This window comes from Megalops cyprinoides, chromosome 15, assembly GCF_013368585.1.
Source record: "Megalops cyprinoides isolate fMegCyp1 chromosome 15, fMegCyp1.pri, whole genome shotgun sequence".
NCBI classification, from domain to species: domain Eukaryota; kingdom Metazoa; phylum Chordata; class Actinopteri; order Elopiformes; family Megalopidae; genus Megalops; species Megalops cyprinoides.
Window position 1 is genome coordinate 2,100,959 of NC_050597.1, and position 15,473 is coordinate 2,116,431.

Below are 15,473 nucleotides of genomic sequence, written 5' to 3' on the forward strand. Positions count from 1 at the left end.
AGAATTCCTCTGATATGTACAGTGCCTTCCTCTTAGTCAGATTAGCAGAGGAACTACGGAACAATGTGTCTTTCTTATTTCTCAAGGGTCAACGCAGCAAATTTTTGCTACGCAACAGCAGCTCATACATAGTGTACAAGCCAATAGCTGCCACGTGCTTTGCCATGTCAGTCTGATATATCATCTAAAAGGTCTCATTTCTTAAGTTTTAATTGTGTTACATTTTGTACTAGAGTCTTTTGGACCACATCTCATTTAGATCAAAATCCGTTTGTGCCACCTCTCCTGGTAGAGGCGCGAGATGAGTGTGTATATAAACAAAGCTTCTGCTTCAGAAATCAAACCCTCTTTCTGATGAAAAAGGCTGGTTTGTTAACCCTCTTCTCTGGTGGCTTTTCATGCCAGTTGTGTCTGCCTTCAAAAGGTACCTCCTTAGCAAAAAAAGCCAGTGGACCTTGACAGGGAGATGGAGGACTGACCTTCAGAAGAACAGCCCTGAAAACGAGGAGGAAGGACAAAGGGCTCCAGCCCACCTCAGTGGTGCTGATCATGAGGATAAAGAGACATAACCAAAAAGACGAAAGAGGCAGAGAAGAGCGGAAATGGGGAGTAAATAACACTTCATCGCATTACTGTCATTTAGCAGGCACTCTTATGCAGAGCAACTTACATGCAGTAAAAATTACATTTATGTACATTTATACAGCTGGATATTTACTGGGGCAACTGTCGGTTAAGTACCTTGCCCATGGGTACAACAGCAGTACGTCAGCGGGGAATCGAACCAGTACCTTTCAGTTACTAGCCCTGCTCCTTACCACTAAACCACACTGCTGTCCTTAACAAAATAAAGCGTTTTTTTAAAACAGACATTATTTTGAATTGATGAAATAAGAAACCCGACAGCCTCTGGAGGGGCATCTGCATGGCGTCTCTGCAGCGCCAGCCCTGGCCACCGGGGGCAGCACTGAGAGAGGAGCCGTCAGCGCACCCGGAGCCCCGGGGCCCGGGGGCCGGCCCTCAGAGCGCCCTCAGGCCCTGCTGCTCTTTTACGGGCAGAGGGAGGGCTGGGGCCCCCCTGCCCCTCCGCCCTCCACCTCAGGCCCAGCCCGGAGAACGCTCGGCTGGCCATGCGTGTGGCCCTGACGCTGCGGCCTGGTGCCAGCCCCTGCCCCTGCCCCAGGCCCCGCATCAGCCACCCCGGCAGCCAATCACACATGAGGAGACACGTCTGTCACGACACACTGAGTAACCACTGTGTGTAACCCCCCCGCACATGCACACACAGGCACAAGCTACCCAACGTGTTCCCACAATAACCCAGCGAGGAACCCAGACAATCAACAGAGCAATGACAACTGAACACACACACTCATGAAGGCTGAGTTTTAAAAAGGCAAAATCAGGTCATAAAGATTTAAACAACTGTTTAATACGTAATAACAGTAATACTATGGAATTAAACTACATGGCTTTAATTACACATGGGACATGTGTAAGGAAGACTCATTAAGACATCATGTTAAAACCTGAGGCAAAAATGATCAAAACTAAAATCTGGCCTTGGCAATGCTTTGATTTTAAAAGAGAGAAGAGGGTTTTTTTTTTAAACTGTCTTTTAAAAATGTCCTGGAAAACATCCAGCAGGGTTTTCCACCTCCTTCTCTTCATCCCTCACTCCTTTCTTCTCCTGTTTTCTCCCCCTCCACTTCTTTAAATGGAAAAATAACAATGGCCTCTGATCTCTACCCTGCCTCCTACCCTGTAATGAGAAAACTTCACCTTGTGTCCCTCGCAATTCTCCAGGAATTCTTTTGCCGTTATTCCTACAAATCCAATTACAGATTGTTGAGTAGCTAGTGGAGTAAGCTTATTGAGGAGTGTCACATCGCTAAGTCGCGCGTATGTGTTTCAGTTTGTAATGTGGTCTGAGCTGCTGTAGGGGTGTCAACTTAAAATGCAAGTAAGTAGCTGAACAGGGGCTAATCCGGGCGCCCTGTTCCCCTGCAGCCAAACAGAGGCGCTCTGAATGACAGAGTGAACGAAGAGATGCCACAGTGCTTATCACTGCCTGCCAGATGGCCGACCTGGATCAATGCACACGCGCCACGATCAATGCATTTGATAAAGAATTAAGAAGAAAACTGTACATGTTATCAAAGAACTTGTACATGGCATAATTATGATTCTGCATGTGCGTGCTGATGATACTGGAAACTCAGAGGCTGGTGATAATGAAACCGATAGCGAGAAATGGCTTGAAGGCTACAGTGTCTGCCCTTAGTGCCGAGAAAAGCTTGTCAAAATAGTTCAGAAAACCATTTTCAGGGAGGAGAGGAGAAATTAAAAAAAGGGGAGGGGGAACATGGTTTGTTATTATGGTGTGTTGGGGAGGTAGGCTTGTGGCCAGCCGTGTCCTTCCTGGAGATGACATTTAGCATCCTGTCCAATCTGGGTGGCGCTCTGAATGAAAACTGCAAATAAACAACAAACACTGAACAAATAAATGTGTAACTACCGCCTACAGCAATCACACCTCACAGCTTTAAGCCAGACAGAGACGAAGCAGGGAGAGAGGCAAACAAAGAAACGAGTTTTAAATAAACAGCAATTTACTGACCCATGTGTCAAGGTAGCACACATCTGAACTGGAAGCACACCTTCAAGAAGTGCTCTGCAAACAGCTGTACTGTAGTTAAACAGCCCTGAACCGGAACTAGAGGAAGAGTCTAACACTCAGAGACCAATACTGATTGTTCCCTCCGCACATACCTGGAGGTGTTTGCCCTTTACAGAGCAAGATAATTACAGTAACAGCAACTCAAACAGGATGTGCCATATATGGAAACTGAATTCTAGCAAGGCAAGCAAGACACGATAAGTTAGGGTTTGTATCTTAAGGATTCAGTGACGCCTTAATTATTTGCGTGTAATTAAAATTCTGTATAAATGCAAAGCGCTGACAGTACTCTGTACATAATACCCACAGCTCGTTGGGATTGCTTTGGTCACACTGCACAGGGCTTTGGCTCGCACATGCACAAACTGAGAAGACCACTGCGTGCATGTTTCTCTCTGAAGGGAAAAAAAAAAAAAACAAGCCAAAAAAAACTACCAGCACTTTCCTTCCTGCCTTGTTAAGTTAAACAGACCTGAGCATCTGACGCTAAGTGGTGGTTTGGGCACTCAGAGCTGCATTTATGTCCTAATATAACCGTGTAGCGCACACAGCCTGGCTGTGTGTGCTCAGAAAGAGCGGTGCAGAGGGGAGAGCGCTCTGCTCTGGCAGGGCTCTCCCCTCTCTCAGTCTGGGGGGAAGCGGGAGGACGCTTGCTTGGCTTGGCCCTGATGGCTTGATCAGCCCTTGTGGTGCAATTGAGGGAGCTGTCTCTCTCACAGATTCCCAGTTTCCAGAAAGCCTTTGATCTCAGTTCAAGCCAATTCATGGACATCAACTGACAAGGCTGCATGAAACACCCTGACGCCCAGGCCCAAACTCCCAGCGAACTATTCGGTTTCATTAAGGCAGATTCCAAAAAAAAAAAAAAAAAAAGAAAAGAAAAAAAAAAACAGCAGTGACCAAAAAAAAAACACTGGCTCAAAAACTATACTGAGTCAGAGCGCTGAGAAAAAGGATGTGGGGTGTGTGTGTGTGTGTGTGTGTGTGTGTGTGTGTGTGTATGTGCAGAGGGGGCAGTTGTAGGCGTTTAAGACAGAGCAGGAAAGTGACAATATTATCCTTTTAAAATTCAGATGCATATTTAAAAATGCTTCACTGCCTTTCAAGAGGAAATGAGATAATGGTGGCCTACAACTATCTGCTTGTGCCGAACCAAACCGGTGAGTAAGCTGGGCAGTCTGCAGCTCTAATTGGCCTCTCTAAATCTCAATTTCAGCCATGCAAGTTATGGTGATTGATACCAAATAGCTTTTCTTTTTTTATCATTATTATCCGACAGTCCATGTTCCCTTTTGGATTAAAATCTCTAGAGGTTTAATAAAAAAGGTTTTAAAAAACCTCACACGCTGACAGCAAATGGAAATGTTACTACATACATACTTCTGCAGGGGAGAGTCATTACATTGATGTCCACATCAGATTATGTCCACAAAAAAGGAACAAATCTTAGAGGACTGACAACTATTTCTAGTGTCCTGTGAACCAAAAACAAGAATTTGTGAAAGTTAAAAAAAAAAAAAGGTGGGGGGGGGGTGTAGAAATGAAAGTTCAAAGGTTTGTTCTGTCCCCCTCCCTGACAGCGTGGGTCAGAGACAGCTCAGAGGAGTCACCACTGGGGGGGGAGGGGGCAAGGGGGGGCGCTTGGCGGTGAAAATCAAACACAGCCCAATTAAAGTAATCATAACGTCCCAGTGAACACAAGGAAGCTCACCTGAAACCGCGGCACTCTGGCCCGCCTCTGCCTCTCTCCACAGCCCTCCCTGCAATAATTACCCTGGCCACAGCTCTGTGAAATTGCTGTTCTGATCTGCTAATGGTTGAGGAAATCTGGAGGAAAATTTTCACTCGCTCAGGTCTTTATGATTAAAAAAAAAAAAAAAAAATCCCACTTCTTCAAACTCGACGTGGAGGCCGCTGAGCGAAAGAGAATTTCTACAGCTGAGAGAGAGAGAGAGAGAGAGAGAGAGAGAGAGAGAGAGAGAGAGAGAGAACACTCCCAGAGAGGGGTGGGGTTGAGGGAACAGCTTTTTTTATGATTGTTCATTAATTACCAATTTGCTTGCAGCAGGGGGTGTGACATTACAAGGGATCTGGCTAAAAGTCCTAATAGATTATGAAGCCCACCTAGGACAAGCGGCCAGAGAAAAGTACAAAACAATTAATGCTGTTGCGCCACTATCAAAGGCCTCAGACACCAACGCAGAGCCTGCGAGGGAAGACGAGAGAGGGACCCGGGAAGGGTGGAGCCGCGGCGGGCGGAGAGCCGCGGCGGGCGGAGAGCCGTGGAGGGCGCAGAGCGGGCCTGGCGGGTACAACAGGGCATGGAGACGCACCCGGCACACGGACACGCACCCGGCGCACAGACAGCCAACGCCCGGCCTCCGTCGCCAGGGACAACTTTGCACCGATGGCCTCGTGGAGCCCACCAGCACAGAGCCACGGCATCCTCCAGCAGCGAGCAGCGGTCGGGCTGCGCAGGAATTCTATTTCCCAGTGTCCCGAGTGCGGAATAAAAAACAATCCCAACAGCACCATCTCCCCCAGGTTTAAAATGCCTTTTTATGGTCCTTTCCAGCCTCGAAAGACCACATTGCCCCCCCCCTCGGAGCGGGTTCGAAACCGTCCCTAAACTCATCCCGGATTCCACCGCTCCGAGCTGAGAGCGGTCTCTCTCTCCTCACGGCTTCCGCATTACCACGACTGCCCAGGAAGAATGAAGTCAGATTTAATTGAATTAAAATATTCCTTATGCATGCTAAAGCGCAAAGTCGCTGCTTAGAGGGAGAGAGGCGTTCAGAGAGGCCGCCCCAGCGATAACGTGCTGGCAGCGACTCTCCCAGCAATCAAAACAAGACATCAAGTAATCTAATCTAAATCGCTAACAATTATCAGCCCACAGAGGCGGGGATTCCTTTGATCAATGTTTTCTATTAAAACTGAAACAATTCAATATTCCCCCGCGCTAACGCACTGCCGCCTCATTAGGGAGTCGTCCTTGGCAACCAAATGTTCTTGCATGCGACAGAACTGGCGCAATTTAGAAAGAGGCACAGACCTTCCCTCCTGGAGTGAAGGCCGTGTCCCCCTACAACAGGGAACCTCAGAGGACTTTAAATAAAATAAAAATAAAAAAAAAAACCTTTCAAAAATTTCCCTCTGTGGCTAAATTCCTAATTTTACTTCTCTTCTGAAGCTTTTAAAGAGAAGCGTTTTGGAGGTCGTCATTTACTTCAGATTACGCTGAAATGGTATTCCGTAGGCTTGCATTCAAAAGAATAAATTCAAGGGCATCTCGCTTCCTTTTAAAATTCGCACTGCGCATGCTAGTGCAAAGCTGCTGCTTTTGAGATATTTCATTACCGAAAGGTATTCATTTCTCCTCTGAAATCCCTTGTCATGATACTCAGTGCCAAGGCTGGTATGTTTTAGATTTTTTTTTTTATTTTAAAACACAATTGTAAAAATGCCGGAAACTGTATTTGGATTTGACCATCCCTGTAACTTCAGGCATTAGAAGCCCTCTATATACGTGTTCAGCCAACCATATTCATATTTTCTGCTACGGATCCTGCTGCCGGCTTTGGTTTCAGTGTGAATGCAGGGTGAAAAGCTTCACTATCGGATTGAAACGCAATGAAACAGGATTGGGACAATTTGTTCATAGCCTACGCTGTCAGAGAAGCAGAGGGAGAAAGAGAGAGAGAGAGAGAAATAATACCGGTCTCTAAGGGTACAACTAACAGTCAACTTAATATTTCCGCCTCTTTATTCAGAAGCGTTTGACACTATCGGGGCCAGCCGCACATCCTGAAAAGGCCCCCGAAAAAGATGTTAATAACGCCGCCTTTTGAAACCCGCCAAACGGACGGTCCACAATTGAGTCTTTGTGGCAGTGGAGAGGCAGACAGGGGAGAGCGAGAATGAAAGGAGAGTCAGCCTGTAAATGTGTGTTCAGAAACCGCGCTCCGAACGGCTTTTCAAACTACCGCGGCACAGGGGCGTAATTGAAATCCTGAAACGGGGGGTCGGAGAGCACCCAGCCCAGCCCACGCCTCTCTCACAGGGGCAGGAAGGCGCCCTCCCTCCTTGTCTCTCTCCCTCTTTCTCTCCCCCTCACTCCTCCTCTCTCCCTCTTCCTCTCCCCCTCTGTCTCTTCCTCTCTCTCCCTCTGTGTCCATTTAAGGCGTTCTCAAACGGAGCAGAGGGTGCAGACAGCAGAGTGGAGCAGAACAGTCACAACGCTGTGGTCACAGACTGCAGACACACACACACACACACACACACACACACACACACACACACACACACACACTCACAGTCACTCACACATGCACACTCAGTCAACACACACATAGGTCAGCGGGTGCGTAAGTGGGTCTTCCGGCTTTAACACTCCTGCTCTGCAGTGCTTAAACCCAACAGTCCTCCTCCACATTCCCTTCCTCCTCTCCAACGCTGGCCTGACGGGACTCCACCACACTCCCCTCCTCTCTAACGCTGGCCTGACGGGACTCCTCCACACTCCTCCTCTCTAATGCTGGCCTGACGGGACTCCTCCACACTCCCCTCCTCTCTCACGCTGGCCTAACAGGACTCCTCCACACTCCTCCTCTCTAACGCTGGCCTGACGGGACTCCTCCACACTCCCCTCCTCTCTAACGCTGGCCTAACAGGACTCCTCCACACTCCTCCTCTCTAACGCTGGCCTGACGGGACTCCTCCACACTCCCCTCCTCTCTAACGCTGGCCTGACGGGACTCCTCCATACTCCTCCTCTCTAACGCTGGCCTGACGGGACTCCTCCACACTCCCCTCCTCTCTCACGCTGGCCTGAGTTAGGGATGCCATTGCAGAACGAATGACAGTTAATGGCACATTAGAGTAATCACTCTAATTACGGGCGTGTGCAGCGTGGTTCACATTAAGTGTGACTGCAGATTTGCAGATTATGCGTGGAGGGAAAGCGCTCGCTCTCTCTGTCTCTCTCTCTCTCTCTCTGCTCATTTAATTTGCCCTTCAGAAAGGAAACTCAGTGGGCGGGCCCCACATTTGGGGCCGGTTCTCTGGCTCTGTGAGCGAAGGAGAGGAGGGGCCAGGGAAGAGGAAGCAGCTCTACATCAATAAAACAGACCCTCGAGATGAAAACTGGGGAAAAAACTTAAGGACGACCCATACACACACACACAAACACACCCCCCCAGCCCTTCACACTGGGCCTTGTGTTGCTCTTACGTCAGTGATGTGTGGGGGGCGGGGCAGGGCGGCGGCCTGGGCGTTGGCTGTGTGTTTGCTCCCCGCCTTCTGGGCGGCGTCTCGTCGGGCCTGCTCCAGCAGAAGCCTGGCTCTTTCCTTCAGCTCCTCCTGCCGAGACTGCACCTTCTGCGGGGGCAGGGACAGGACAAGCTGGAGCGTCTGACAGCAGCACCACTCGGCCACAAACAACAGGGGGACGGTGTGAAGAAGGCGGCCTTTTTAAGCCACATATTCTAAATATGTTCACACAGCATGGACACACAGCCATATCATAAAGTCCTGCTACAAACTGGGTTGCCTGCAGTATCACTGAACAACTCAGTATGACTCCTAAGGTTACATTCACAGAAAAATGTGCTCAAAAATAGACTAAAGCCCTTTCTTCTGTACAACATTGGGGAAAAGTGAGAAAAGATTCTTCATGGATGTGGTCATTCAGCTGCTGGCACTAATACAGCATCAGTGAAGAGTTTAGAGTGTAAATCACATAGGCACAAGCAAACATGGTTGTGGAAGCAGCACGCAGGGCTGTCCATGCCTCCTGTGGGGTCACGGATTTGTAATGAGGCTTGTGCAATGAGTCCTAACCAGCAAAATTGGTCAAGCGCATCAATGCATCCTGAAATGGATTTTACTGCTTCTCAAATAGTTTTACACTATTAATGTTGAATGTTATGGTTAGAGAGGAGCTGTTGTATATGCTCTTTGGAAGACCTGAGCATCCACACACGGCTCTCACCTTCTCGTCTGTGGAATTACACAGCAGAGCAGGTGTTTCCTCCTGAGAAAGACAGAGAGAAAATAAAGAATGTGGGTTTGGGTGCAGATCAGAGGAACCTTTCTGCTGCGGTCCAATACTTATAATAACAGGCCAATAACGCCAATAACAGGTTGGCATTTATCTTCTTGAACTACAGCATATTCTACAATCAATTTACCACAGGTTAACTTTCTCTGTTCCGCAGTAACCAAACTTATAAATACAGTCACTGATTTGTTACTGCAAAAGGTGAGTTTTCACACCATTAAAGTGCACCACTGCCGTTACCTGCTTGAGCTTGGAGGGTATGCCTGTGTGGTTGTTGGGGACACTGGTGTCAGCGGTGGTGTCAGACTCAGCCTGCCGCATGCTGGCCCTCTTCTTCTTGATGAGGTCGGCGTCTCTGTTGTAGGAGAAGCCCAGTTTGTGAGGAGGGGAGGTTCCCGCCCTGTGTGTGGGCGGGGCCGGGCCCGGGCCCTGGCCGTCAGACTCCACGGCCCTCTCTTTGGTCCGCTCCCCCTCCCCGACGCGCCACGGGGGGGCTGCCCCCACCCGCTCCCCCCTGTCCTCCTCGGCCGTCACCTGCAGATCACTCAGGTCCTGAACGTCCACTTTCAGCAGCCTCCTTTGACCCGGGACCGGCCTGTCGGGGGAATCACGCTCCCTGGTACCGGGCAAAGACCTTGGCGCGGGTCGGGCTTTTGGGTCGGGTTCAGAGGTCGTGGACAAGGAGGGCGGGGGTGACCCGTGGGTGGGGGCAGAGACGAGAGCGGGGAGGGATGGTGGCCGGTCTCCGCTGGGCTCGCCTATAGGGGGCGCGGCAGACACAGACGCGGCGCTGCTGGCGAACACCGCCCCCTCCTCCCCCTGGCACAGCCCGGCTCCTGGCTGGCTCGCTCCGTTAGCAGCGGTGGGGGGGCCGGCGGGGCTGGCCTCCGTCTCTCGGCGGACGTCGTTGAGTTCGGCGTAGAACTTGTCCTGGTCGATGGAGCTGTTGGTGTCGGTCTCGAAGTCGCCCACTTTGTAGGTGCTGCGGCTGCTGTTGGCTTCGATTTGCACCACGTTGAGCTCCTCGCCACTGAAGTGGGCCCGGATCTGGTACAGGTACGTCATGACCGTCAGCTTATCCGGGATGGCCAGCAGCACCATGTCGGAAGGTTCCAGCAGCCTCGAGATACCCAGATTGGCAAACCCATCGTACGCCTTCAACGAAAAAGCAACGAACACGGAACAAATGCCTATGAACACAATTGTGCGTGATGAGGTATTCAGCTAAATGCACATACACCAAAGAGAGCCGTCAGAAAACGTGCAGCGAGATTAACCAAGGGGGGGAAAAAACCCTGCAAACCATGATGGTGTCAGTTTGATAAAAGGAAGTTGCAACCATAAAATACAACATGAAATACCTGACAGTTACAGTGTTAAATGCTGTGCCTTGTCAAAACAAGAAGCTCTTCAACTGTCTGAAGTGCACTTGCATCCATTTTCCTGATTCTCCTTCTCATCTCGAGTTTCTAAAAGAAGCTTTTCCCTCATCTTCCCAGCATGCACTGCAAATTTAAATATTGAGGTTTTTTTTTTTTTACTAAAAACTTTGGATAAAATGACTATATTGAGCAAAGAGGTTAGGAAAAAGCAGACAATATAAATATTTACTGAATATTTTCCATGAAAATGGTGACTTTTTGAATATTTTTCAATACAGCACTCATATGGCCAACTTGTGGCAGCATGACAAAATGACAAAAATATATACTCGTGAAAAGACCAATGCAAGGTCTGATTTTCACGGCTGAGAGGAGAACCAGCAGCCAGACCGAGCAAAAAACAGGACGCATCCAACGCCTGCAAACACCAAAGGCTGATCAGAGGGCTGGTCAGCTACCCCAGCCCTCCTCTGCTGGAACACAGGCCTGGCAAAGCAGCAGTCCCCAAACGTTCCGCGTGTTTGTGCGAGAACCGCTGAAGCAAGACAGCGTTTCGGCGTTTGTGGAGCCAGGTCCACCCCCTGCGGGCAGGTACAACTCCATCCCAGCCAAAGGGGGGGGCGCCTGCTCAGGTCTGACTAGATTTGGAACAGGACAATCAGCGCTCGCTGGGACGAGTCTACAGTGACAGGGAACGTCAAGGATGGTTCTCCCAGATAAGAAAGTGAGATATAAAGAAACAGCAAACTAATCCGGCCTGGCCCTTATCTCTCCCCATCAGCCTTCCCTTTTCTCCTCCCCGTGTAATTGCTGTGATTTGCTCTGAAAAAAAAATACAGGCAGATAATCAAGAAACAAAACTCAATCCCAGATCACCTGATAGACGAGTTAAGAAAAAAAAGGAAAGGAATGGGGGGGGGGGGGGGGGGGGGCAGTGTCCATTATCTCAATGACAAAAAAGCAAGTTTAGCTCCCCTCCTGTCCCTTGATAGAGAGCCTCCTCCCTGATATCGCAGCTCGTATCTGCGGCCAGGTAACGCCGCCGGTAATTACAACCTGTTGACGAGCACCACAGCCATTGTCTCAGGGGCTTGACATGTTGGATTGGCGGGTTTATCAAGTTTTCCCTTTTTTTTTGTGGGCGAAGTAAGCCGTTTCTCAATTTACAATTAATTACAACTCCCCCCCCCCCTTTTCTTTCTTTCTTTGGCTTGGCTTTCAGGGCGGGAACAATGGGTAGCGCGACTCAGCCCTTCAGACGGGGTGAAATGCTGTGCGAGCACGGCAGTGCTGAACAGAAAGCAGCGCAGTCCGCCCCTCCGCCGGCACATTCCCCCCCCCACGCCCCCTCCCGCACCGGGCCCTGATTGGGTTTCTAACACTTATTCAGGGGAGCAAAGTGTGTTTTTATTGTTCCCTTCTCACCAGAGGCATTCTCCCCAGGAGAGAGCGACAAGCTCCGTCTCAATGGAGGCCCGAGACAAAGCCGGGGAAGAATAAGGCTTTTGGGAGCTCCTCTTTTTAATTTCGGTTACTGTTCACATTTGAGGGCCTGACACCAGCCACTTCTTTTCTTCCATCACACTGTAAAGGCCATCATTTCATGTAAAAATGCTACTTGACATGTATAACTGCTGTTTTTTAAGTTTTTCACAGTCGTTTCGATGTGACCTGACATCGCAACCTGCTTCTGCATTAAAGCATTCCTGGTAAATCTCCTCTTCACTCCGAACTCCAGTCTTTTTCCTCTCCCTGCGAGTGGGCTGAAAAGTGCATTGTTTTGTAACTGACTCGGCCTGCTCTGAAAAGAGCCCCTTCAGGAGTGACTGACAGGCATCAGCAGCTGTCATTCACCAGGAGAGCCACAGGCCAAAGCCTCGATGCTTCCTGGTTATGCCATACAGCACCACATTCACCCGGATCAAATATCCTGGGAAATAATTGTCCTTTCTCTTCTTCTGTTACATACATGCGTGCACACTCTCACACACACACACACACACACACACACACACATATACATAGAAATCAAAGTCTCACACACACAAACACAGTCATCTTTTACTTTAGCAGACATAAACTGCCAAACCCCAAGATATTCACAAGAATCTCTTAGAAATGTTTCCCCAACATTTCCCCCTTCCCCTGCATATCGACTGGTTAGCCCTACAATAATTCAGTTGATCCTGGGATAGGAGGAAATGATTCCTTCCGAAAGGGTAGATTATGTGAGCACTGAGTGCGCCTGGCTGGCTGGCTGGCAGCAGGACAAACGCAGGCTGTTCCACTGCCTGTTCCAGAGGGACAGGCTCTTAACCCTCGCCGTCCCTGCCGCGGTCAGCTGTGACTCTGGCTCTGAGCTGCCCCTCCGCCCGCCAGCCGGCAGCAGCACCCCGACACTCCGGCGCATGCGGCTGTATTAATTGGAGAGGAGAGAGGGAACGCGGAAACGTGGAACCGGGGTCTGCGTCTGCATGGCCCGGCGGCGCGTCCATTGTTATCCAGGCGGCATTCATTCCAAACAGGGGCAGCGGGGGTTATCAGCCGTGTGAGAGCCGGAAATCAACCTGCAGGAAGCGGGGCGAGGGCTCAATGTAGCTGTCAACCCGGAGTGGGGGCAGGCACAGCCATGAAAGGCCTGGCGACTGGGGTGGGGGGTGGGAGGGGGGGCAGACAATAAACAATATGGGCCGTTCACCAAGGGTGTGTGTGTGTGTGTGTGTAGGGGGGGGGCAGTGAGTGATACACTTCAGATTTGACACAAAGGGCAAAGAGAGAGGGGGTTTTAAAAACACAGCTTTGCATTATTGGCAGCTGGTGCCTTTTTCGGGGCTTGTTAAGAGTTGCGCCCCTGTGCATACGCCTCTTAACACTGGGAGGCAGAAGGCTTCCAAACCAGTTAAAACACATGCACACACCCACACAGGTTTATAAACCATACACAAAACATGGCACAGCTAAGCACAGAGACCTGGTGCCCAAGCACATGCGTACACACGCACACACACACATACATGGGCACACGCACACACACACACGCGCGCACAGGCACACACACACACACACACGTTCGCTAATCTCTGTCTGCATTATAACCTTGCCGTTTATTCAGATTGGCAGGGCTTTGGGGCTGAGAGTGATACCTGCTTTTCCCTCTCAGTCAGATCTCCTGCACAAAGCCTATTCGTCTTGCACATTTCGCAGAAAATTCCTCAATGGGGGGAACCGAGGAGACGGGGGTGGAGGGGGGGGGGAGATGCCGCGCAAAGAAGAGCAGCCAGAAACGCTTTAAACGCAGATGTTTAGCTCTAAACTGGATTACAGCGATCCTGGACCAGCACCACAAACCTCACATAACCAGCTTTTCATGTCATGAAGAGGAGAAGCAAATGTTCCAAGCACCCTGTGAAAACGCTTTCCCTCTCCCTCTCCCTCCCTCCCTCCAGCTCTCTCCACCCTAACAGAAGCAGTTTAGTATATTCGCAGCAGGGTTTGAGTTATGATGCTATCTAAGCATTCCCAGGTGACTTTCGCTTTTTTTCCCCCCGGCGAGACATGAGAGCAGAAGAAAGCAGTGTTAGCGTCTGAGAGACAGAGGGAAGAAGCCACCTTCTACGAGCGACTCTTACCAAACCCTGTGGGGGGGGGGGGGCAGAGACTACACAACCTGTGCACTTCCAGGGGAGAACACCGGAGAACACCACCTCAAACAAGCAAGCAAGCATTCACGTGGGTGTGGTGGTGGTGGGGCCAAGTACATGTAGGGGGTCCTTACCTTCTTATTATTTTCTTTGATATCCTGAGGATTGAGGGACTTGTAGTCTCTGAGGAAGAAGCAGAACAGTGTGAATCACCAGATTTTAAAAGAAAAGACAGACTATAAAAAAATGAATATTTAAACGTCATATTTAATGGCATTATATTATAACATGCTGATTTCACAGCCGTGTGAACAACAAAACCTCACAGAGAGGGAAGCTAACAAATACCAGCTAACCACTGATCACAGGGGACTTGTGGTTAATTCTTATTTCCCCTTGTTCCTCTCTTTTTCTGGCCTGGAGGTTTTCTATCTAAACAGTGAAGTTAATAGGCGTGCATCAGGGGCCTGCCTTTGGAATCAAATTTACCATGCAGTGAGCCCTTGTTTTCAGTGTACAAAGGCCTATTTCAGCAAAGGCACGGTTTTCAAATCTTCCTATAGACAGCTATTTGTATGTGATTAGTAAAAGTTAAAAAAAAGAAAGAAAAACAAATCAATTTAACAAAAAAGCCTTCTTTTTAAGACCCAAATTCCAAAGTGAACAGAGATCGCTGTATTGTAAAAAAAAAAAAAAAAAAAAACTAAATGAAAAAAAAAAAAACAACCAAAAATGACTCTAGCTAAGGTGCTGTTGTAATAATCCTGTCGGCAAGGCAGTTTAGAAAGTCTTTTCATGCCATGAGTAATAATAATCTATACAATCTAACAACGTTGTCAGTTACGCAGAAATATGAGGTCAGACTAGTCAAGCTATTGGCAGTGCTGGTATTTTGAAATTTCCTTCTCAAATTCATTAAGAGTGTTTTCGTCAGAACTCATTTGGCATTCACCCTACATTCCTACACATCCTACTCATAATAATTACAAGTATTGGAGTTCATTACCATGGTATTTAGCCTGAAAATGTCAGAGTAACATTATCTCAGAGTCTTGATGGTTAGAATCTCTGCAGAGCTAAAATTACCAGCATGTAGCCGAAATGACAAATGTACAACCAAAAGGACTCAAATTAGGAAAACTGTACAGACATGGCCCATTTGGTATCAGTTACTGAGGTTTCAAGAAAAACAGTACTATGTTATTGCCTTTTGTAAGAAGTTAGTGTGTGTGTTTGTGTATGTGTGTCTGTGTGCATGTGTCTGTGCGAGAGAGAGTGTGTGTGTGTGTGTGTGTGTGTGTGTGTGTGTGTGTGTGTGTGAGTGTGTGAGAGTGTGTGAGAGTGTGTGAGAGTGTGTGAGAGTGTGTGAGAGTGTGTGTGACTGCACGCGCGTGTTGGAGCGACTCTCCCTCTCTCACACTCACATTAAGTTGGGTCTGAAGTGATGCAGCAGGGCGCAGAAAGCCAGCCCGTTCCTCCAGGACGTGGTGAAGTTGGTGATCTTCACCCCGCGATAGTTCTTGGTCACCTCCCGGCACCAGGCCAGCAGGGACTGACTGGCATTGGGCTTCCCCCCCAGCACCGGGCTCGGGATGGGGCTCGGCTGCAGGGGGGGTAGAGGGAGAGAGAGGGAGAGGGCGAGAACGACAGAGGGATACATTAGCCAAAACAAGGATAAATTCAACAGAGTCCTGCAATCCACCTGTGCA

The 15,473-nt window shown here is 49.1% G+C and overlaps 1 protein-coding gene across 4 annotated transcripts in view; it reads right to left on the reverse strand.

The window, feature by feature from the left end:
* Positions 1-15,473, reverse strand: part of ehbp1 (EH domain binding protein 1) — a 131,026-nt gene that overhangs the window by 45,819 nt on the left and 69,734 nt on the right. For all 4 annotated transcript variants that reach the window (XM_036546482.1, XM_036546481.1, XM_036546479.1 and 1 more), the window contains 5 exons: positions 15,189-15,367; positions 13,899-13,947; positions 8,982-9,896; positions 8,673-8,714; positions 7,913-8,059 (listed from right to left, as the gene is read on the reverse strand). In XM_036546482.1, coding sequence (XP_036402375.1) covers positions 7,913-8,059; positions 8,673-8,714; positions 8,982-9,896; positions 13,899-13,947; positions 15,189-15,367 — 1,332 coding nt within the window. The remainder of the gene's footprint in view (positions 1-7,912; positions 8,060-8,672; positions 8,715-8,981; positions 9,897-13,898; positions 13,948-15,188; positions 15,368-15,473) is intronic.